This window comes from Phaethon lepturus, unplaced genomic scaffold, assembly GCF_000687285.1.
Source record: "Phaethon lepturus isolate BGI_N335 unplaced genomic scaffold, ASM68728v1 scaffold25158, whole genome shotgun sequence".
Lineage (NCBI taxonomy): Eukaryota > Metazoa > Chordata > Aves > Phaethontiformes > Phaethontidae > Phaethon > Phaethon lepturus.
The window spans coordinates 24,022-49,304 of record NW_010557637.1 but is presented as its reverse complement, the minus strand read 5'-3'; the positions used below and the strand labels follow the sequence as shown (position 1 = coordinate 49,304).

At 40.2% G+C, this 25,283-nt stretch overlaps 1 protein-coding gene across 1 annotated transcript in view; it reads right to left on the bottom strand.

Moving 5' to 3' along the window:
* LOC104625237 (von Willebrand factor D and EGF domain-containing protein-like) overlaps positions 1 to 25,283 on the bottom strand; it is a gene marked incomplete at both ends in the record, with an annotated part of 90,937 nt that overhangs the window by 42,902 nt on the left and 22,752 nt on the right. Inside the window, 3 exons of the mRNA XM_010292813.1 lie at positions 10,956 to 11,899; positions 15,511 to 15,689; positions 18,744 to 19,014. Of these exons, the coding sequence (XP_010291115.1) occupies positions 10,956 to 11,899; positions 15,511 to 15,689; positions 18,744 to 19,014 (1,394 nt within the window). The remainder of the gene's footprint in view (positions 1 to 10,955; positions 11,900 to 15,510; positions 15,690 to 18,743; positions 19,015 to 25,283) is intronic.

Here is a 25,283-nt window from a genome sequence, read left to right as displayed (position 1 = left end):
GGAATTTGCAGGAAAGAATACTAAATTCAGAGCTGCTGGCAGTGCTGACAGTGAGGTTTCTTTCTGTAAGCATTTACATGAGTCAAACCTGACAAGGAGCACAGGCTACATAACAGACTTAAAAAACCCTGCATAAATACACAATTGGTTTTATAGATACTTGTTGTAGTGTATTATGTAAATAATAAGTATGCACAGATGTAGTGGTAAAATGGAGACAGTTGACACAAAATCAAGAATCCTGCAAGACTGCACTTATTAAGTATTAGTGACGGATAGATATGGTTCATGTTGGGTTTCCGCTTTTGATCAGAAAAATATCCTAGCACAAATAAACATTCTCCTCCAGTGTTTGAAAGCGACACATGCAACTTGGGTCTGCAGCAGCAGACCTGAAATTCAAACCAGCAATATTGATCAAATAAAGAGAAGGAAATGGACTGCCCTGCTTGTCTGGATCAGGGTGATAAATAAGCAACCTAAGCAATGAAAAGCAAATCAAGAACCAGATCATAAGTGCTGGGTCTGGTCACAGCTTTGCTGCAGTGCAGAAGAAATTTTCCATATTGTCCGGTTGCCCTACCCTGGAGATCATATAGCTGGTTGAGGAAGCTGCTGTGCCAGATGTTGCTGGCATGGTTGTGGACAGCCGTCTAGTGCAGCTGTGAGGGTTCTAGATCAGAGCATGGTGCTTAGTTATCTCACAGCTGGGGTACAGCAAGTCTGCATCTGCCTGCATTCAAACAAATGCGCAGATACTCTATTTCTTTCCTTTGCACGTAGTTACGTTACAACAGTAATCATATAAACAAGTACTAAATGCTTTATTCTGGAACTCATGGTGTCCATAACCCAAAGCTCATTTGAAAATCCCCCCTAAGAAAAAGTTTTAGCAGCTGTATGCTGTTTACCAGGATTTTTGCACATCACTGACCTCCCTGGCTTCTAGATGAAGACTGTGTTTTTTTCCTGCTCTAAAACCAGTTCCCAAAAAGCCAGAGTTTGTCATAGTACCAGACTATAGACCTATAATCATAGCTAAAGCTGACATGGAGAGAGTCTGTTTTTCTGCTCTGAGGGTCTCTGGTACCCAGGATGGATTGCAGAAGTGAGCCCTGGGAGAGTATGGGGAAGGCATTTTGCAAGTACCCGCTGCATGTGAGAAATGGACTGGCTCGATTTCACACTGAAAGCATCCATGTGCTGCAACAATATATTAGATTATTTTTGCTTTACGAATCTCACTATGACATTTTATGTCTTTTTCATCCTTCTATTTTTAAAAGCCTTGCTAGCAATTCACTTTAGCAATAGAAAGGGACCGCACTGTTAACTAGAGAATATTGCCTCTTTTCTGGATGGCCTTGAGAGGTGGTAAAACGCAAGATCCGGTTGCGCATTCATGGCGCTGGCTGGCTTACCAGCGCAGGTCTCGGTTTCCGTCCCCCGAAGGCACTTTGGGGCAGCAGCCCCAGCAGCACCTTGCGGCTCCCCACGCATGACTGAGTGATGCCACTCAAAGGGATTTGGGCACGAGGGTGCTCCTGGGTGCCATCATGGTCCTTACGTCCACACTAGTACCCAGTTGGTTGTTTTTAGTGATTTTCCCACCTTTACAGTTACTGAATTAGAATAAGATCTGGTTATTACACTTGGGTGTTTACCCACAGTTGGTTTAACGTCCTGTACGGGTAGATTGTCGGCTCTTTACACAACATAAACCATGGTAGAAAGGCGTTACAAGTTTGCCTGGAATTTTTGGCTTTGGTCAGTTTAAATCAGTCCTCCTAACATTTTGCAGGTTTTAATTCTATAGCTCATAAAGTGTCATGAATTTATTTATCATGTGTGCATGTGTGCAAGTATTTGGGGAAGGAGGTTGTTTGTTCAGGGCTTTTTATTTTGTTTTGGATTTAACAAGATTTAAGGCTGAAATTTCCCGCGGTGCCTGCACACAGCATGATGTAAAGAATTTATAGGCATGCATCTGGAGTGTCTGGCTTTGGTCAGTTTAAATCAGACCTATAATTTGGTAAACTTTTCTAGAATTGAATTCTATATACTTCAGAAAATGGTTTTGTTTAGCTACATGTTTCACTGAACTGCTTTCACTGCTTTGCATTAAAGCAAATAAACTAATCAGGAGAAAAGACTAATCTCCCTGATCTGATTTGCAGGGAGTAGTATGGATCACTGAGCATGCAACCTTCCATGTCCCTTATCATGAGGATTTTATATCCTTCTAAAATTCGGTTTCTATTGACTTTGTAACTATCAAGCTAATAGCCCTCTTTCCCCTCAGCCAGGTCGGTGCTTTGAATGGAAAGGACTGGGAGTTAAACCACTAGATTAAGGCTAGTATTGATGTTTGCCTTCTCAGATGTGTGTTCATTGCATCCACACCATCAAAAAGTAAACTAAAATTGCTGTGAAAATAAAAGCTTCAAAAACCAGACTGAAGCTTGTCAGTCCCTGAGAATTACCCACAAATATGCTTTAGGTGGCTGGGAAAAATCTGTTTCCATCAATATAAACCAGACTACATCAGTGTCAGGGTCCATCAATGGTAGGTTAAGTTAATGTTTTTTTTAATTTTATTTTTAACTATGTTTCTTTTTTAAATTTTGTATTTCTTACAAAAAGGTTGTGGATAGATGTGTTCATTTGTTCTAGAAGCACCATAGTGATATTTTCAAAAGTAGTTACGTCCTATGTTCAAAATTTATGTTTGATTTCACAAGGAGTAATCTCAAAGCCTTGATATTTACATATTATGCTTTTTATAATTATGACTAGTAATGCTACCTTTGTTTTTAGCCTGAAAAGAATATACTAGTATAATTTTTATGGCCCAGATACTCAATTAATTGATTTTATTCATATAAGATGCTATTATTGTCAGGATTCATAGTTTACTCACTCAGATGAGGACCACTCCTCTGTAGGTTTCTGAAAGAAATGAACAGTGTATTTTGTAAACAAACATTTTCCAGCTTGCATTCAGTATTAAACTGTAAATTGGTTTAACTAGGAAAAAGCTGAAAACCTGAAACCAAGACTATTTTGCATTGCTTAATATGTATTTCCATATTTATTCTTCGCCTATTTTCCACGATCATCCAGTAAGCTGAGGAAAAATTTGATATTAACTGGAGATGACAGCTCTCAAAATAAAGGTTTTAATTTTCAAGCTATACAGATCCTCTTTTACAAAGTATTGACATCTTAGTGAAAATTCCTTTTTCTTTAATGTCAGCTTGAAGGAGATAAGAATATATTCTTAGTTTCTTTAAGCTCTATGTAAGGAATGCAATCGCAGTGGAATGGAAGGAGCGTATTAAAGTGTGTTTTATGTCGCAACAGTAGAGAGTATAGAGATCTGAATGAAGTGTTCCCTGCTTTACAGAAATTATTGCTGAAGAAAAGTGTTTTTGATGGAAACAGTTGAGTTAGTTGCCTTCTAAACTATAATGTAACAACACTGCCTCACTTACTGTCCATCAGCTGTCAAGGGAACAAGTACGTATTCAAGGGAACGTGGGGAGCAGAGGCATAGGAAATTTTCAAACGTCCCTCGGTTGGCTAGATTAAAAAACGGAACGGAAAAGGCAATAAGTAATATGAGAAAAAAGGAAAAAGAAAGGTACATTTGTAAAAAGAGGCCTGATTTTTTCTTGACTATGCAAACTTCATCAAAGTAATAGTAACTGTGACTTTGCTAATAATACATCTGCCAAAGCCACTAGAATTATTATAATGAAGAGGAGAATTAAGCCCAATGACTTGAAAAGAGTAAAAGTTTTTTGAAGAATAATGCCCTTTAATGATTTCTTTTATATATAGTAATAGCAGTCTGTTTTGGCCAGGAAAGTTTAAGAGTAGTAAGTATGGTGTTTGCTGTTCTCACGAGCATGTTTAACTCTTCTTTCGAAATCGAAGTTTGAAAACTTGATACAATTGTTGAAGTGTATTGCATCCTCACTACCATACAAAGTGTTTTGTCACGTTAGCCAAAATCTTAGTTGTGTTTTTAATAGGTTTACTCATCAAAATTCAAAAAAATTTTGAAACCTGATCAGTTCCTGTGGAGAGGATCAGACAGAAATTCCACGATTTCTGAGGCCCTTTTATGGCGATATAAAACGTAATCCTCCCTCGAAGGTCTGGTCACAGAGACAGAGGCTACCACCTTTACGTACGGCGAGCAGTATGTTTCGCTGTAGATATCCCGGTGATTTAAGAAATTAACTGTTTTCTCTTTGAGAAGTCTAGTATGCATTTTTCACTTTGTGTCGTCTAATGTGCGCGTGGAGATCTTCTCTTGACCCAGTACACCCTGATGGCTCCGTCTGCGCTGTTGTGATGTATCACATTGGCAAAACACATATTCCACGTGCCAAAAGGTATCCATTTACTTGACAGGCTAACAGCCCTTAAATAATCATTATGGCACCATGATCTGGAATTTAAAGACCACTGAATTGATAGAAGTGGGAGAAACATAATTATTTCAAAGTCAATATGTTCCCATACAAAATCTCCACAGCAGATGTTTGACGCAGAGAACTGAAATGCTCTGTCCCCTTTCACCTGAGGGTCTTGAAACAATTTAAATCTTTTCTTTAAGTGTCTCCCTCATGTTTTGTCCTTGAAAAGAGGAATTAAGCTTAAAAATAAAGCACAATTATATAAACCTTGAGAGTTCTATAATACATATTTCATCCTCAACTTGCGTGACTGGCCTGATTAAAGCTCTGAGCTTATTCTCCCGTAGGGGAGAGACATCTTCGTTCGGAAGACCCCACCTGAGGAACTGTACTGGCTGACTCCATACTTCTGCTCAGTATAATTTATTTGTTTTAAATAGTTGGTGCTTTTATGAATATTATTTAATTAGAGCACATGAACAAGTCTCATCCCAGAGCAGTATGATAAATACAGAAAGGTCTATATAATAATTCTAAAAATAGCGGAGAGTAATTCGTGTAACTGCTGTTGCAGATGGGCCTGAGGGACCTGTGTGCTTGTGGTTCCCAGCTCTGAGAATGCGCTTGGGTTCACAGAACTTTTTAATAACGCTGCTGAAATTTATTGATATGAAAATGGGATACCCATAAGCGTGTTAGGGAAGCGTTAACTTCTCACCTTCTCACCGTCATTTTTGCTCTCTTTGATTTCTTTGCTGGCTACTTTTTTTTTCCAGAACTTTCCACACAGAAATTTAAACTTCAAGTGTCATTACTTCACTGAAACTAATTTGTCCTTATTATTCCTCATTACCTTTTATCTTGTAATTGCTCTTTAGAGTTTCATACAATCTGCATATTACATCCTTCTATGTGTGCTTTACTAGTCCTGATTTTTTGGGGAAGCAACATGGTCAATATATACAAACGGTAAGCACCAACCTGATTTGCTATCTGCGGTAATTGGATTCTGCATTTAATTACAGGTGGTAATGACATTTTAAGCACCTTATACAGGTGTTGGGGGGGGGGTTTATGAAATGTTAAGCAACATTAAGAAAGTCTAAGCTTCTGGAGCATTGCCAAATTTCAGAGGTGCCTTTCAACTCCAAATTGCAGTTTTCATGTGAGGATAATTATAGCTCTGGCCACCTGGACTGCTCCTGTTGGAGTCAGGCACAGCAGAGGAAGCCTGTCTGCAAGCCACATTTCACATCTTCTCTCTGTCTACATGTTTTCATTTAAAATTATTCCAAATATGTTAGGGGTTGTATTCTGATCTCTAAAAATACTACACGGCCGTCTTTTTGTGTGTGAGTGCTGGTCAAAACCAGTGGCAGAACACGTTGTGATGTATTGGCAGTGTGGCTGAGATTGGGTGACCTTGGAAAAGATATTTGAATTATGTTGATGGCCTCCTTGATCTTGGGGGAGTTTTAATTCACATCTGTAATTCCAGCCTGAGAAAATTAGACGGAGATTTGTTTTGGAGCTAATGGGAAAATAGATGGCCAGCAAAAGGAGTTGCCTTCTCCTTCATTAGTCATGTAACTTCTCCTGAGAAATAACTTTTTCCTAACAATGGCATTTAAGAGTTAACATTTCCAAAAACAACATACATTCTTCTGTTTCGTCGGTTCTGTCTTTCTAAAAGATTGTGAAAGAGGCAGCAGTTTTATATGTCCTGCAGAAACCTCATTCAGTTCTTAATTTCTCCTCCTTTTCTTCCCTTCCTACAGAACCGCTGCTTATCAGTACAGAAGCCCAAAGGCTTATCCTGCCTGTTCCCGCTCAGTGCCGACCGCCTGCGCGCTGCCAGCCGGGTCAGGATGCCTGAGCTGCCTGTTGGGAGGCTCCAGCTCTTCCCGTTGGAACACGCAGCTTTGTTTCTGAGACTGATCTTAATTCTTCATCTCGAACAGCCTTTTCTGGTGTGAAATCCTGGCTTTAGTGACGCCAACAGGACTTCGATTCCAAGGACTTCCAGCCTTTTGAACTGCCATTTAAGCAGCTCATCGTTATTGTGTGACGCTGTAGTACTTTTCCCTGCAAATAGGTGTTACGTCACCTGCTGTCTATGTAGAACATTTCTGCCTATGAAATATAAAAACAAGCAAATAACTCTGAAACTTTTGTGAATAAAACTAAAAAATCAAGAACAGCTAAAGGTGAAGCGCACACTAATACTTATCTTGCTTGTCTGTACCGAATTAGCTAGCTGACCTTTTCCGAGCAGTATAATGTCAGAGTGATTGGCATGCCCGACCTAAGACTTTATTTCTCCTTGTAGGGGATCTGACCTCTGGCTGGATGTATACATCTGCTTTACCTTGCATTACCAAGATCAGGTATTTTATAAATGCACGTTTTCTGTGTTTTTGTATATAGAAAAAGGATATTCTAGATCACTCATAAATTAATTGATAAATAGCCTGCAGTACATGGAGCTTATTGCAGTTCCTCACATTTATTCACTCTGGGCTGTGGCAGTACTTTTCCCTCGCCATAGTTAATGCTGAAACCAACTTCTTTTACAAAGTCTTCTCTTAACTTCTCTGCAGTTATGCCGAAGACAGAGGAGAAGGTTCTGCAAGTTAACCATTCCCATTGTTACGTTGGGTTTATTTTAATTTTTCTGGAATACTTTTTTGCCCAGGTTTGCTCAAAGTCAGCTTGAACTTCAAATGCTTCTCCATCCCATTATCTCCATACCAGCGGTACAAGGGATGGACTAACCCAGTGGCCACGTCCTGCTCACTGCTGGGCTCTGGTGTGGCTGTCCGAGCTATCGCCCTCCCAGCACGTACTGGCGTTTCACCAGTCTAGCGTTAGTTCGTACCAGATTATCTGTGAAAGGAGGAGGAACTAATACTAGAAGACATGTCCTGTTCTTAATTTCTTCTTTGTCAATTATGCTTTTGTCTCTGACGTCAAGAATTAAAACGAAATTATCTGGATTAAATTACTGACCCTCCTTGTAAGAACATAATACCATTTCAAATGCTTCTCCAAGGGCAGGTATCCACTGAACATTCTGAGAAGTTAATTTTCAATGTTATGTTCCCCAAATTAAAGGAAGTCCTTCTCTTTAAAGGAACCGATACGATGGCGATGTTCAAACCGTTCCAGTTGACATCAGGGAAAATTCATACTGCCTCCCACTCACCCGTCACATGGAGAAGCTGAGGACTCTTCTGGCAACGTGCTTTGGGAAGAGTCAAGCAATTTATGGATTCAAAGGTATATTTATATAAGTGTTTCGCATTTGTTACAGAAGGTATTTGCAACTCTCCTGATCACTCTTGTTCCCATTTGTAAATATTGTGAAGTCTTAGGTAAATTTGGTCAGGGAATGGATCCTCTTTAAGTTTAGTGTCTTCCTTTAGGGGGAAAAACACAAAAAACCAAACCTAGTCCAGCCAAACAAACCCGAGATTTTTCTGTTAAAGAGGATACTTTCTTTAACAAACAAACTCTCAAAAATGTTAATGCATTTTTTTCATTAGTCTGTGCGCAAATTTTTTGGAAAGTTATATTTGCGTAAGCAACTGCTTTTTCTTTTTTCCATTCTAATGAAAATATTTTTAATAAATATTTTCTTCAAGTTGTGGAACACACACATTGCTAAGCAATGGCTAAATTTGATTGCGTAGAAACATATTTGGGAAACAACAGTTCCTCTTTAAGACCCTAATTGTCATGCACAAAACAGCTCAGAGGTTTCCCTGGGCTGAAGGATCTGTCCCCATGAACTGTGCTGCATGTTCAGGTTTTTACCCTGTACAAACTGCTAGGTAGATTACAAATAGAAAAAAAAAAATCTAGATTTTGCAGAGATTTTCGTGATTAAAGTTAATTCCACTAGCCTTAATAACAGTTTGTTGTGACATTTTGATTTTTTTTTTTTCATTTTTATTCTGTACAAACAAATAAGTTCCCAGTGTATGTTCCTGGTGTGGAATATACCACGAGTGACTGTTGTCTTACACCTCTGGAGGTGGACAGCTGTTGATAAGAGGGTGGCATATAATCTCACTAGTATGGTGGAAAAAGAATAATGCATGGTAAATGTTCCCCAGGGGAGATGCACCCTTGGGAAGACATACCATGCACATCAGACAGTTATGCCACTACCTTTTCCTCAACAGAAAAGTAAATACCGGTGGCTCAAAATGTCAATTCCTACTACAGTTTTATTTAATGCTTTCTTGTCTGAGCTCCCTTTACTTAACTAGAAAGCATTCTTCTCCTCAAGTAGTTATTATTAATGTGTTCTGTAGGTTTTCTTAAGTAAAAAATATTTGTACTTAAAATTTACATCTACAGAAAATATTTTACTGGTATTAGTTAAAAAAAATACAAGTTCTTAGCTGCAGGTAAGATAATGTGGGTTGTATACAGTGTGATAGAGAGAATAAGGGCCATTCACTTTGAAAATCAAATATTGCCCTTGAAATGTTGGGAAAACTGCATGGGAATTTTGGAAAAGGGCTTTCTGCCTTGTGTTAGGAAAACTGCTAAAGCTGTCAATGTTAATTTTGTTATGACACTGACAAACTGACCCCCAGCAAATGGAGCAGTATAAGCATTAAGGGAAATTTAATCCCTGATCTCTTTTGTGGGTCAACACCAGGCTCGTGTGCCCCAGGGACCAGGCTGAGCATGAGGATGCTCGTGGAGCACTCGGCCTCCGAGGAGCAGCCCTCGCTCGGTGGAGACCCCGCGGGAGCCCCGGCGCGCTGGAGCAGGCTTCCAGGTGGGTAGCGCTGGCGAGGGCAGGCGTCTGCTGGGGGGCCGGGATAATGTGACCCTTTGGAAAACCAGAGGGATTAATTCGATGTACTGTGAACTCTAATAAACCAGACTCTCAAAGGAGAAGTGATTTGAAGCAAAGACCAACTATCACCTTTTCCTCAACTGGAGAAAAGTGAAGCAAAGACAGTGAGAGACGGACAAAGCAGTCAGACCGGGGACTAGTAACGGCTTACGGTGTGTTTGCCACAGCTGATGTATGTTTGTTTTCCACTTCTCACCTCCTGTGCAATCTCAGGCCGTGCTCTGTGCTCTGCCCTTGCTTATATTTGATGTTGCAGCAAGAAAACAAGGTGCCATTAGCTTTTACTTGAAAGGTCATATTGAAGTTATTTTCCTCTAATCTCAGGGATTTCAACCATAGCAAAATACAATAGAATTTAAAAATCTGTACTAAGCAACCCCCTAACCTGACCGTATCACAGAGAAATGAAGTTAAACATGGAATTGTATATTGGACAATTACTGCAAAATTGCTCAAATCACTTTTCAGTCACTGTGGTGACTGTTCTCTGTGCGAACGAGAATGAATTCCTCCAAATTTAGAAAATGATTCTGCAAATTTTAGCTTGCCATTAATAAAAAACAAATGTCAGGACAAATCAGTGCACGAAGGCATGTTTATTGTGAAGCTCATGGATAATCCCATTCCAGCTAGTAAATGTGTTGGTGTACCAGATACGCCACTGAGCTCCCAGGGCTGGATGGAGATTCGGATGTCTCAGCTAAGCCATGGTGACTGACCCTAGATATGAGCTTTACCTGTCCTAAATACAGAATAATGTCCATTAGCCTAAGCATTGTAGAAAAAGACTTTCCCCTACACTTGGGATGGGTTAAGAAGAACGTACCTTGTCATTTCAGCTTAGCTTAGCTGAAATACTGTTACTTCTTAAGCTGCAAGAACTCAACTTTATGGCTAAGCCTTAAGTACCTTTTTGTAACTTCAAGCATAAGCTTATGTGGTTTGCTGAGGCAGGGCTTACATTTTGAAATTAATGCTAACATTTATGCATGTGCTTAATTTTCAAGCACTGTCAGTACTCACATTGGACTTGGATTTATCCATTGAAGGACTGAGCTGTAAAGAAGAAACGAACCTAGTGGGATAGCATCCTGTGTGAATGTCATTCAGAAATATTTGCAGAATCAGATCTGCAGGTTCGAATATGTCCTGTGGCTATTTTATGGCTTTCACAATGTTACCTGTTCGTTCTGTCACTTTTAATTATTTTTTTTGTTACTAATGGAGGGCTTGAAATTAGTTTTCAAATTTTATTCTCTGTTGTTCAGGAAAAAAAGAAAAAAAAGAAGTATCTATACAGTGTTAACATGAATATTGACCACAAGGTGAGCAAGACCCTCTTTTTTTTCAGAAGCTTGCTTGTCAGCATGCCATGATAGATCAGATGTAAAGAAAATCACTTCTGCAAAACCAATTTGCTAAGGGGCTTGTAAAATCCATTTTTAAAAAGTTACTGAGGCGAAAAAGTGAAGGATCAGCCAACCAGATATTTTGATCGGCTCTTCAAGGTCAAAACCTGATTACTAATTCATCAAATATCTTACTGGTAGCACTGTTTGAAGAGCAAACAACTCTGTGCAGATGTTCTCCCTAATAACTCTAATACCATGGAAAGATGGGTAGGGTAGGAACAAACAGAATTTTTTACTTACTTTTGGCAATGCTACAATCATAGGAGCTGTAGTCTTCAAAGCACTGGCAGCCCAGTTCCGTGCATTGTCCATTGCCGTTACAGAAAGCAGGACATCGGAGGATGGTGAGGATTTCCTCCTGGGTAGCAGATGGCTGGTTTCCAACATGAAACATGCTGTTTCTGTGTTTTAGCACTCTTCTTTCACATTCATTTTCCAAAAGGGCTATCAGTGCCCTCACCCAAGCCACGTCATCTTTGAGCTGCAGATCTAAAAGGCATATATCAATTGCCTTATCCATCTGTTTTCCAAGGAGACCTTTACACACTAAGCCGATGGAGGAATTTGCAAGAATTTGGTGGCAAATGTCCCGAGCTTTGGTGGCAGTTAGGCCATTGGGACTGGGCCATGCCAGTGGAAGTTTTGTCCGAATCCCTTCAAAGTAATCCTCTGGGAAAAAATACGCAATGCTCTCCGAGTCTCTCTGGCTCGGGCTATGCGACGGGTGAAAGGGTAAATATTCATAATATTCTTTTTGCCTTTTGGCTCTCCTTAGGTCTTCTGTTGGTTTCGCGGAGTTAATGGAACCGTTGTTTTTCATGGACACATTGTGTTTGAGGGGTTTTAATTGGTCCTCGCGGCTACCTCGCCTTTGGACTGATTTAGGCAGGTATCTTTGATCAAAAGACTTGGTCAATAGTTTCTTATCTTTGCGTAAAGTAGCCTCTATTTCTGAGTGAGTGACAAACTCTGACGTAACATCTAGATAGGGGATCGCTGAGGTGTAATCCACATGATCATAATGGCAACCAGAAGGTTGAGGGAGAGGAGTCTGGAAGGCACTCAGTGTGTTTACCATGGGCACGGACTTAGTGCTCTCCTTCTGACATCTGCAGTAATTCTTCCTTTGCTTCCCCTCAGAAGGTGCTGGAGCCTTGTCAAATAAACTCTTCCCTGGAGGTATTCTGATTTAAAAATAGAGAGAGATTAGAGGGAGGAAACTTTCAACAAATTATTCTACAATACCAAGAAAACTTTCTTTCCCTAAGGCTGGGGAATGTATAAATTCCCAATCTACCGAAGTACTTCAGAAAATGCTTAAGTTTAATCTCTGTTTTCTTTAGTCACTTTTGCACTGCCCTTCTTGAGTTGTCCTGCGCATTTTTTAGCACTACATTGGGACATTTTAGTAACAGATGCTTAAGTGCTTTGCTGGAGCGTTGCCTAACTGCTTGACTTCTCTTTGCAGAACTTTCTTTAAGGTGCAGGTTCCCCTTTGCATATTACACATGAAATAAGGCCTTGGATTTGTCCCTGGTGCGACTCAGATACGGCTCGGAGAATGGCAAAAAAGACGTATTTGTTTCAAATGCTTTATTGTGAAAATCAGCTTTATCTATTTGCCTGTGCTCTCTTTACCAGGTGTTTCCTCTAAGACTTGGATCACTATGGTTTTTCTTTTACATTTTTTTTTGCTTTAATTTTTTTTTATGCAGACTTCATTTCATTCTTGTCTTCTGATGGAGCTTTCTTTGAGCTTTTCTTTTGACAAAAAGCAGTTTTGTATTGATCATAGGGCTAGGCTATCACCTAAGGCAAGGTGATTTTTTTTCCCCATTTTAATTTAGTCCAGCTTTAATGATGCATGAACCTGTAGAGTTCGGTTTGAATAAACAGCCATGATTAAAGTTTCTTCAGAAATATCATGAGCACAAGATCTCTTATTGATCTTATTGTGCAGCACAAGAGGAATCCTGGAGCTTCATAGAAAAAGATATGCTTCTTGTCCCAATGGTTGGCAGCACTTTATTTCCAGACAAATTTGAAATATCACCAAAAATTTAAATTATTTTGGCATTAATTTGTGTCTTGCAACCAGAATGCAGAGGTTTCAGGAAAGTGATAGAAAGCAGTTGCCAACATTTTGGAGCCAGACACTAGATACTGTTGTAGGAAGAGTAATTGCCTTTATCCAGATTTTCCAATATATTTTGGAAATGGCATATATGATATTATTATTTTGATCATTGATACAATAGTAGCTTTTAAATAAAACATTACAGCGACACAAGCAAAATGACCCAATTTCTCCTTCTGAAACATGAGCCCGGACATTTATGAAGCCATTTTTCCCAACGAGCGGGCGCAGCAGAATACAATATGATGTGACAGGACAGCTTTCGTGCCCACAGGACTGCTCCAGCTATTCTGTGCTTCCCTGCAGGCTAGGGCAGTAATGGATATTTGCTGATTGAGGGAGTGCTGAAACAACTTACAGTCCTTCGGACAACGCAGCTTTGGAATTTGAGTGGGCATCCGGCACGTGTGGTCTCCCCGGCTCTGCCTGGTGCTATTGCCTGCTCAGACTTCTGTCATGAACTAACTGTAAACCTAAATTAAGGTGGCAGAACTAGCTCTTTCTTTGAGGGAACATGACAAAAACTAGAAGCTCTAGGTAAATACTGCATATTTAATAAACAAATAGAAATCACATAAACTGGTCCAGAGTCAGGACAGAAACTTAAAACACAAATGAAAAATTAAGCAAAATGAGAATTTCTTGCCTTGGAAATTTATTGAAACAAATTGCTTTGTTATTCCTATGTGAAACCAAATACTTTCCTTTGGTCATCTCTGGTCAACAGGACAGGGGTGTATGGTGTGGAAAGGATGGAGCCACTTCAAACCCCATCCTTCCTCACAGGCATGCACGTACCGGCAGCACTCAGGGAGCTAGGATGTGCCTTCTGTCACCCGCATAACATGACTAGACTGTCATTCCCCTTAGCTGCCTGCCCATTATAATCAAGGAAGAACTGAGGACAAGTTTTTCAAACTGAGTTGGATGCAATTACAGAGAGAGAGTCTGAAATTAATAGCATTGCTGCTGGTTTCTCAAAAAATTTGAAAAGCGGTTTGAAAAATTTATTTTACCTACTTAAAATACATGTTTTAAAATTCAGCTCTTCTTTGGCTGCTACTTAAGGGTTAGGAGGCTCTGATCTTGTTTCATTGTTTAAAAGTTGCATTGGAAAGCTGATGTTTAAAACAGGTCTGTGCCTTTCAGAGCCCTGCAGCTGCTGCTGCCAGATGGTGAGCACTCAGGCTAGCTTCAGGTGCTGCAGAAAACCTAACACGCTTTCTGTGTTATTTAAAGTGAAATTAAAAACAGCAGCAGGAAAAACACCTCCCAGGTTTTGTTTTTTACTGCGCCATTTCTCTGTGGGTGGCACAGGGACCGATCCAGTCTCCGCTGGAGGTGGCCTTAGCCTTTCCATGGGCTTAGTTGCTTTTTTAACCAGGTTGTGAAGGGTCCTTGACAAGCCATCCTTGGGAGTGCTGCAAGGTGAAACTCATCACCCCTCTTGCCCTTCTCACTTAATAGGTGCTTCTCCTCCCTTTCCTGAAGTATCTCCACCATATGTGCCAAGCCCTAGAAAACTCCTCACTGTTTTATAGGAAGATTCCTATATATTGTGCTTCGGCTTCTGATCTTTCAACTGGCTTTGAACAAGTCCTCCTAAGGATCTTGTTAGCCCCTTTTTGGGTAGTCAGCCGTTCGTTGTTCTTGCACCAAAGTATTTCTCCATTTGCCTTCCCAGAAGGAAGCTCTGACTGATTATCACATTACTAAGAAGTTAAAGATGGCTGTTGACTTCTAAATAATGCAATTTATAACAACAGATCAAAAGTACCATTAAATAGCCATAGTTGAGGCCCATTGAATATAACTAGAACATGGTAGAGGTGTTTGTTTATTTTCTGAAATGTAATAGGTCTAAAATTTATTGTTCCTATAGGATTGCACTGTGTCCCCATGTACAGATTAAGTGGTGTGTTAAGGCAGTTCACCTGATTTTTCCTTATTTGCAAAACATACTTCACAAACAAACCTACACAGTCAACTAAACCCATTTTGGTTTTGAGAACCCCTGTTCGGCGCATTTATTGTTCAGCAACAGGAATTAAAAATGTGGCATAGGGATAGGGATAGGGACAGGGAAAGGGAAAGAGAGAGGGAGAGGGACAGGTTTATGTCCGTGCCAGATTCCTGGCTTTGGTTCTGGACCATCTGTCTCAGAAAGTGCAGTTTTTAGAGCTCACTGTCATCATTAGTAGAGTAGATATTAAGTTTTAGCATGGTACCTATATTACCACACTTTGTCAAAGTGTAACATTTAATCTATACTCACATATTGTAATTAGTGTTCAGGAATAAAAGAACAAGGGAAATACCAAACCCTTAATTAATCCCTATTGTCAGTTATCTACATTTTCTAGTGTGGGTGAGAACAGCATTTTTTTTAACAGCTGAGTGGGATCTTAACACTGCTGTTAGCATGACATCACTTGTGAATATGACGCTTCTCTCTCAGTAACTGCTTATGTGTATCATGCTGGCTGAAAATTAAGCCCTGTGCATTCGGATGGTGATGGGTCTCCAGGCTTCCCTTGCTCGATTAAGCAGACCTCTGCCAAGTCATGAGGGGAGCGGGTAATGAAATAAACCTATCAACACCCCTTGATGCAGTGCTACAGAGCATCTCCCAGGCTGGGATCCTCTCCCGCTTTGTACCTCCACTCCTCTATGAAGTCTTCCTCAGGCACGTTGCTCAGGTCGTTGTGCCCGATCCCGTCAAAGAGGCCACACAAACCGCTGGTGCTGTTGAAGTCGCTGCCCGGCGTCCTCACCGTCAGACCCATTCCCCACTCGCTCATGTCGGCTCGAACAAATGCTCCCGAAGGGAACAGGATCTGAAGAAAAAAGCAATGAATTGAAGCTGTTGCCAAGCTTTTTATGCAATAAAAAAGACCGTTTCTATAAATGAAAATATCAAAGTAGGACGTTGGTAATGGTGGAGGTAATTTAAGATCACTTAGATATACCACAAATATTTATTTGTGCTATTATTTAGCTTGCTTTCAGATTCTAACGTACTCATATCTGATAGCATTACATAAATATAAAACTTCACAAGTACTTTCTTTTTAAATGAATAATTACGTCTATTGAAGTTTTCCCACTGGTAAGTTACCAGCTAATTTTTGAAGCAACATCCATGACAATAAAGCCACCCTTGTGTCTTTGCCTGGGAAATAATTTCTTTTAGCTAAACTTCCAACTCTGAAAAACAGCTTTCTTCCCTCTGAAAAATCGTTTCATTTTCCAAGGCCAGATTACCCAGAAAATGATGGTGTTTTAAAGTGGATAAAGCAATTTCCTCATTAAAGAACCTGTGGTAGGCTTACACTGACCTTTAAAAGAAAAAAAAATCTTGAGGTTAAGACAAGGGAGTAACTGTGTGGATAATGGATTTTTCAGATTGGCTTCCCAACCAAATAATAATAATAAAAAAAAATCTGTTAAACTGAAATGTATTTTTTTTTTTTGTTTCCTTTATATTTACAGGTAAAAAGAAAATTATTTTGAAACTGGTCTATGCCAGGAGTGGGAGCAGGAGCACTCTATCCTGGTAAGTAACCTCTTTTTTTTTTTTATCAAAAATTAAATGTTTTCAGTTAATCTTAAAAAGTACATTAAATAGTTGGAAAAATCTCATTACAATAATTTCAAAGTAATTAATTTCCTTTTTTGAAGTCACCTCTGCCTAAGTATAATTTATTCAGCCAAATAATGTCCATTGCTTTTCTTTCTTTCAGTAGGGATTTTTTGGTCCCTTATAAGTTCCTCCCCACCAAATCTATTTATATCTGTGAGGAGGCAACTAGCTTATACTTGTGTTTCTCTGCTGGAATCCAGACTTTACACTTTGGCTGCACTAAATAATAATCTTGCCCATTTTAGCTTCCCAGTCATCATTTGAGGGATGAGAATACTTTCTGAGGAGGCTTTCCGTGAGCGATATCCTCGTCCAGCTGAGCGGGGCAGCGACGTGGCACTGACTGCGGTAACAGACGGGGACACTAGTTGCAAATGTCCCTGCTCATTGCAGGGGGGTTGGACTAGCTGGCTTTTAAAGGTCCCTTCCACCCCAAACTATTCTATGATTCTATGAGCTCAGGCCCCCCATGTTTTGATCAAAGCATTTAAAGCACCCTTTTTAAAAAGATCATTGGCCTTGGTGAATAATGGAAGTCATCATATAAAACCTATTCTTTGAATACATCAGAAGGTCTTGACTGAAGCTCCACCTTGGCCGAACCTCCACCTTGGCTATATGTCTTGCTTCCCGAGGTAAGTTTTAAAAAAAAAAAGACTAAAAAAAGCTCAAATGGCCTGATGAGTTAAGTTTTTCATAGTGCTTTAACAGGTAGAGCAGCAGAACTGCAGTTGACACAGTGCTGGGTAGGATTTGATTTGATTCTTCACATAAATATGTGTCCTCTAATTACATGCTTTACTACAGGGAGGAGCATTTCATACAAGGCTGTGTATAAAATCCTTGCAGTCAGGACTGCATGAGCTGCTTCGTTCCTCTGTGCTGTCTGGATTAATATTTCCAGGTGTGGATTTATTTCAGGAATTCTGAGTGCTGTAACCCTTTCTTCTCCATCTGCCACTGAGGACCTAATAACTCTCCAGGTTTTCTGTAACCCACCTGGATTTGGTGCTGCTGACTGAGACTGTGAAGAAGCTTTTTTGGGACCTCAGTGTGCAGACATGTCTAGTTACTGGCTGCTGGAAGGTGCTACCTTACACTGAAAAGAGAGTGACTTAACCCCATTCCAAGCGTCATCGTTGAATGGCGTGGGAGTCGCGGGGCAGGCAGCTCCCGCGCTCTGCGAGGTTGGCGTCGGGCAAGTGCTGAGCACCTTGGGATGCAGCGTGCACATAGCCAGGGACCGTATTCGTTGCTGCACAATTCCTAGGTTCCCGTTCAGATCAGGGCAGCATTCGTATATATGTCCCAGGGGTGTTCTGATTTGTTCCACTGAGATTTACATGAGGTGTAAATGAGAACAGGGTTTCCTTGTTAAGATTATTCTGGTAATAAAACAGTATTTATATCGCATTCAGTTGCAAAATGAAATGACAGCTTGCTTCCTGTTTTTTCTCTATTCTATAATTAACAGACTTTCAATTATTACCTTACCAAGAGCTATTCCAAGCAAGATCATGACGAGAGCCAGGCACAGGCACTCCCTGCATCATCCCGGCTCTATTGTGGACTTATCTTCACCCGAAACATTTCCTGGCAATAAATCTTGATGATACGACTCTAGGATAAAATTATCTTCTTGGCCGTAACTTGTGTCTCTTCTCCTCACCAAAGCCCCAGGTGCATCCTGCTCTTATTCTTCCGGTGATTTCACTGGATTAGTGTGGTTAAGTGATACTCACGCAAAGTACGTTGTGGCCACATAATTTTTAGGTGAAGACTTTAAATTATATTAAATGTTGCACGTTTGCAGCCCATTTTCATGGCTTTTGGGGGCTATCTGGATCTGACACATATTGCCTTACTGTTCCACTCTACAACTACATTATTCTGCTACCTGTGATCCTTCCTTGAATATTTACATTGTAATTTACTTTATGTGATGCGGTTGGGTAGCGCCTAGGATAAACAAACTGAGAGCGGATTGCCGTTCTGCGGAGAGTAAGGAACAGCAGCGGCACTCCAGTACGTCTCTGAAAAACTTCTAGAGATATTTGTTTTGTTTTGTTTTACAGCTTGTTAAACTAACCCTTTAACCAGCTTCTTCCCAGCATCTCGTTTTCCGGTACATTCTGCTGCGGGCGCTTCACATAGATATTTTTTGTAGCAACCTCATTAATAATTCAGAAATATTAAACTCACATTTTTAAAGAACAACAACAACAAGAGTACTCAAATGTCCACATACTGTTATTTTCCTCCCTCCGTAGGACTTTAGGATTTTGATGTGTGGTGATGCCTCAGTGCTTTTGACGGCTAGCTGGGGTCTGCTCTCCCGAAAACGGCCATTGCAGGCGTCCAGCACCACGGTGTCACCGCCTTCCCGCGCGGCTACGCCGCAATTGCAGGCGGCGGCGGAGCGGCGGCCTCCGCAATCCCACTGCCGAACGTGCACTTCAAAGGCCCGCGACACGCTCCGGCACAAAAGGAAGGTGCCGATTTTATAGTTATCGTAGCGCCTAAACAGCAACAAACAACAAAGAGGATTCAGAGACCCAGAGCGTCCACCTGCGGCGGCGGCTTGTCGGTCCTCGCGCAGCGGCGTCGTGGCTGGCCGTAAGGGAGGGAAAGATCAACGCGCAGGGAAGCGTCGCCCCGGCACCGAAAGCAAGGGAACGCCATCGCCGTTATTAGCTGGAAGCGCGTGAGAGCTGACGTGAGCAGCGGGGAAGCCGTCTCCCAGCTGCTGCTATGGCAACGAGTGTGGATGAAAAGGGTAAACATTTGGTAAAAAGCAAATGGAGAAAAAAGTCCCTGCCTCCGGGCCTCAGTAAGTACGTCTGCGTTGTGGCAGGATGCTGTACAGCGTGATATTCTTCAAAGCAACATCAGCGCTCAGATAACCTCTTCTGTGACTAATCACTAACTTTTACAAGGCTGACTGTGCCGGGGCGAGTGCTTCCTGCGAAAAACTGGAATTCTACTGAAAAGCCGTTCCCCTCTCAACAACTTCTCGGGAAGTACAACTTCCGCTCTAAAGGGATCGGCAGCCGGCACGCTGCAACGTGTTGGACAATTTGGGACTTTCATTCTTCTCTGTGCAACAAGTCCTTGCTCCATCTGAGTGAGGCCACGAGTAGAATACCTTGAATAACCTGAATAACCTGAATAACCTGAATAACCTGAATAACTTGAATAACTTGAATAACTTGAATAACTCGGCAGCTGTTTCCCCTCTGCACGAGCCAGGTAAAACTCCTCCCGGCTGCAGCCCCTTGGGTTTCTACAGCAGGAACCTGCAAAAGGAGCTTCCTCTACTACTTCTTCTCTGTTTTCTCAATCCATAAGCTTGTCTTATTCTTTATTTTATCCTAACGTGATGTATAAAAGCAAAGAAAACAGTAGCTGTATACTTTATATATGATACTGGAGTTTTCCCCTCACAAACCAACAGCTGCCGTCTTTAAAAACGATGGCTTATTCTATGTCCTTTTAAGGCACTGCATTTAGTTTTAAACACGATTTTTAGGGAATACAATGAAAACTAAGCTATAAGCTTGTAATAATAAGCGTTATTCTTTTCTACAATAAAAAAGAAAATGTAAAAAGAAATGTACAAAAAAATTAAACTAAATAACAGGATTTTTTTTAAGTACTGTCATACAAACAGCAATATTTTTTCAGTCTGTTAATGTTTCCCATACAGAGGAACAAATGGCTAAAGAACCAAGGTTTTTTAGCATGTATATGTCTGCACTTTATTTCTTTTCAGAATGAAAACCATAGAAAGCTATGGAGCTTAAAACACAATAAGAATTTAAACTCCAACTGCTTTTCTCTGCTAGAAAACACATTTGACTTTATCTTTCATCTTGAAAAATGTATTGAAGTTGGCCATGAAACGATAAGATTTTGAATGGCTCTGTCTCATCTTATTTTCTAATCAGGTACATAGATCCTAAGTACCCTGTGCAGATGCTGTTGCTGAGATTGATTAGAACTAAGGACAACATAAAAAATAGATAATGTCTTTTAACATCAAGTACTAGCTCCATTTGGACATCTTCACAGGAGAGACAGAGGAGACAGGATATTTTTTGAGAATCACCTTCCACAGTTCCTTCAACAGGGGGAGCTTAGAAGGAAAGATGTTTATAGAGCTTGATGGAAAATAATGCATCAGAATGGCTGCACCCGGACTAATCAGCTGTGTCTGGTAAATAAGACTCTATTAGCATATGCATGTAAATACCGTTGCAGTTATAGGAGCTATTTACTGCTTCATAAACATTGACAGTGGACCCAATCCAACTGTCCTCGAAGTCACTTAGAGTTCTTCAATTAAGTCATGGCATAGATTGCATAGCACATAACCAATCTACAACGTCTAAATTGAAGCTTTCAGCTGCCTTTGAATTACCTGTATGGATAACTGAATCTAGTCAGGTAAACTTTTGTGATGTTTACACAACTGTAATTGATGTAATGATTCTTTGGACGATATTTGAGAAATTGCTTGTGGTGCTAAAAGCATGACGTAGGGTTACTGGAGCTCTTGCATGAGGGAGCTCCGCGTATCCTTTGTGCACTAGGCACCACTGCTTGCCTCTAAATCGCCCTTCACTTCCCCATCCTGCTGCCCTAATGGTCTGAGGCAGGAGATGTACTGGGTGGAAAGTGGTTCCCTTCCTCCCCATCCATGTGTTTGGGTTGTTTTTCAAGGAGTGCATCAGGTTCTCGTCCCAACATGAAGTCATGGCTCAAATTGTGTGCTTAATCCAGGAATTATAAAATGCTCCTAAGTCTTCGATTATGACAGGGGATGTTATATGAATCATTTCTGTTGGCTTAAGAGAGGGATGGAAGGGAATATAAATATATGCAAACAATTGCTACTAGTAGCATTAGATTAACTAACACAATACACTTACTATCCACTAAGCTACACTTCTTATTCATTCCGTTATTATTGTGGCTGCTCCTAAAGATTTTCCACACAGTTTTGCCACCAAATAATTTGATTTGTTGACCTGTTCCTCCAGGCTTCCTTGCTCCTAGGTCCCTAGAACTATTTATAGAATCATTAAAGTTGAGAAAGACCTTTAAGATCATCAAGTCCAACCGTCAACCCAACACCACCATGCCCACAAAACCATGTCCCGAAGTGCCATGTCTGCAGGTTTTTTCAACACTTCCAGTGATGGTGACTCCACCACTTCCCTGGGCAGCCCGTTCCAATGTTTGACCACTCCAACATTTTGTTCTAATTGTGACCCTCGGAAGTTCTGGGTGATGCTGGAGGATGACCTCTAGTTTCAGAGCGCTCATCACTGGGCTGACTGTGTTGTTCTCAGGGAACGAAGCTGCTGGGTTATGTTCAGCAGTTGCCGGATGCTTGAGGACATATAAACTTCTACAGACCATCAAAAAGAACTGCACCTCTGGGAGGGCTGCTTATGTCCAGGACTTAGCTGTGGGCTACTGTGATGAATGCCATCAAAACCCACTACAGGCATGAAGCGGTGGAAGCCGAGGGGTTTTGTCATTCTGCAGGAAATGATGCCGTTCCACCGGGATAATATCAATGGATGGATTATCATACAAGTTTGAGAAAACTCAAAAAACTTTTTTTTTTAAGTTAAAATGCAAAATAATATGAATATTATATATAGCTCACCAATCAAGAAATATTTTCCTTTTTATATTTTGCCTTGAAAGGATTTTCTGCATATTTAGTTTTAAGCTAGTACTTTATATTTAAGAATCTACAATTTATGGCATGAAAAGCTTTTATATTTATAATGTGCCATAACTAGTAATGAGGGCTATACTTTTGCTTTACCAGGCTTTCACATTTGTTTAATTTAGAAGGTACTTTGCTATAAAAGGAAGTGGTCTCTCTGGATTTTAGCTAGTATAATTAACGCTATTTCACATCTATGCTCCAATATACACAAATTGATTGTGCTTACACTGTACAATATGACACATTCTGCTTTGATTTTCAGTCACTTCCTTTGGTCAAAAGAATGAAAAGATTACAAGATAAATATTTCTACAGAAACATATTAGCAAGAGGCATACCAAAGGGGAGTGTTATCATCAGAAGTCAGGTTTTTCAGTTTTCTAATGAATAGCTAACTACCTCAGATGTAAAGTGAACTTAGTATGTCAGATTAAAAATCATTGAAAATATTGCTATAGAAGTTACAAAATTAAGTATTATTGTGAAATCTTACAAATCAACCTATACATTGGAAGTGAGCATTTCAGTAGGAAACTTTTACTACCAAAATGTCTTCCAGTCTTTTGTTTTCCATGCCATTTTTCAATTTTCCAACAATTCTGCTAAACAAATTATTAGAATCAATGTTTTAAAATTAAGTTAAATTTTTATGAGCTTTGCTTTTCAGTTAAATTTTGGAAATCAAAAAGGTTGCAATTTCTATTTTCATGTCTGCTTTCATCCTTGCTTTTCTCCATTGCGCATTTTTCCTTCTCTTCACTATTGCTAACGGGAAAATATGAAAAGGTAAGCAATTCTGTGAAAGGCAGGAGTATGTTTACGTGCATGTCTATCTGCATAGAAAACACTCCTACTGTTTTGCTGTTGGCGATGATGTTCCCCATCTTCAGCCTTTCCCTTGCTTTTCATGTGACAGCCCTTCAGTGAGCCATCCCCAGGACCTGAGTGGGTGGGAATGCTGCCAAAGAGACAACTGATCACCACCCATTCCCAGCAGCTCTGCCTACGATGTTTTGATCTTGGAGCCCGCTGTCTCCTGGTAAGCTGACCTGCAGGCTTTGTGGTGTAAAAAATGGATTTCCTTGGGTTATATGGTTTGATGGATGTTCTGCTGTTGATCTCAGAAGCAGGTTTGGTATTTTTGGTATTAAGCTTTGTTTGCTGCCATCTTTGTAGCCATACAGAGATGGATAAAGGCTGCTATTTCCTTCAGTTCTCTTTGGCTAATTTTGGATGGTTTTTTTTTTCTTTCCGGTGTAATGTTCTAACCTGAGCCTGTGTCTACAGGTCATTTATGGTCAACGTAGCTCCTGATGCCCAAGAGCTGATGCTCCACTCATCTTCTCAGCCTAATTGCTTCATAGTCCCTAGGATAATTTTCTCTTGGCTTTTTCTCTTCTCTTGCTTCGCTGTTTGCAATCTGCAGATCGGTCTCTTTCTGATACATTTTTGTTCTTGAGGGACACTCATGTGGTGTCTCACTTGAGCCTACAAGCTTTTTGTATAATTCTTCCATTCACAATACGTAAAGCACAGCTCATTTCAAACACGACTTCCCACCACGTACCAAAGGGGAATGCGTTCCCCACTCCTTAGATACAGCGCTTTAAAATCGTTTGCTAAAGTGCTAACATTTTTTGGATAGGCAGACAGAGAAGTTGCTTAACTGATGTGTAATAGGGTGACATAATCATTACAATAATTGAAAGAGAAATTATTTACAATAATAAATGGGAATATAAGTAGGAGTAATGGGACTGTGAAATGATGGGTAAGAAACTTGGCTGAGTATCAAGAAGTGATATATCTTAGTGAAATAACCACTTATTGAGATGGCAGAAGCTCCATCAACTTGGCTTATTTAAAGCTACACTGGACAGAGCAGTAATGAACGTCCATCCACAGGGAAAAAACTTGCAGATCTCAAGGAGCCAAGCTAATCCTGGGATTTTTCCGTGTCAAGGCTATGTGATTCTTAGGCAGGGTGCAACAGAGGATGAACTTTTCCAAAATCACTGTGCTCAAATATAATTGTAAATTGCTTAGAAGCATTTCTGTGTGATGTTAATAACAGGGTTGCAAAATAAGTTATTAAAATAAAATAGCTTTATTTTATTTTAGACCTTTTTTTTTCCCATGGAAGCTGTGTAAAAATGTACTATGTGTCTGAGAGCATTCCCTCATTCCAAAAGGCACTTTTCAGTAATTTATGACCTCCTAAACACAACAACCTGGCAGATCACTGTCCTTTCTTAGCCCTAAATCAGAAGGGAATATTGTAGAATATAAATGTATAGAGAGTTTTGAGATAATATTCTAATCTAATTTAATATCCCAGAGTTGAAATAATTGGAAATACCATGAGGCAAGGGAATGTCTTTGCACCTCTTTTAGCTCTTCTGCAGCTTCTACACATTGAGCAAGCAAACTTGCTTGAAAGAAGAGCCTGACCACATTTTAAATGGTATTCAGCAAAACAGGAGGGAAACTGGAAAGCCCTAGATGTGCAGAGCTAATCTCCTAGCTGAGACTACCCAGTTTAGGTGATATCTTTATTTGAGGCTGATGTATTGTATAACCTTTAAAGGAGCTGCTTGCCTTTCTGCCTCTCATTTCATCGACAGATTTCTCCAGCTTTGGCGTCATTTCAGATGCTACCTCCAGAGCACGCTGGACTGAAATTGGGACATTAGGATATCAAAATTAGAATATCATGCCTGCCGAGCCCCTGCGGACGTTGTGCACCTAAAGTCATTATCTGTGCCATTAGGAGGTTAATAGTGGAATGACAAACCTGGAATGTGATCTGAAATATTAGCAACTTTGGATCAAACATGCCAGATGCAAACTTTAAAAACTTTCTGTTATGTTAAATAGCTTCACGTTATGTTAAGTAGATTAATGAATGATTAGGGAAGTTAACTGAAGAAAGGTTCTGTACAGTACAGGTTGTCAAACACAAAGATAGCACCTTTGTCTCAGTAAGTCTTTAAGCAACTTATTTCTGGATAATATAGGAGGACATCTGGACAGCACAAGATG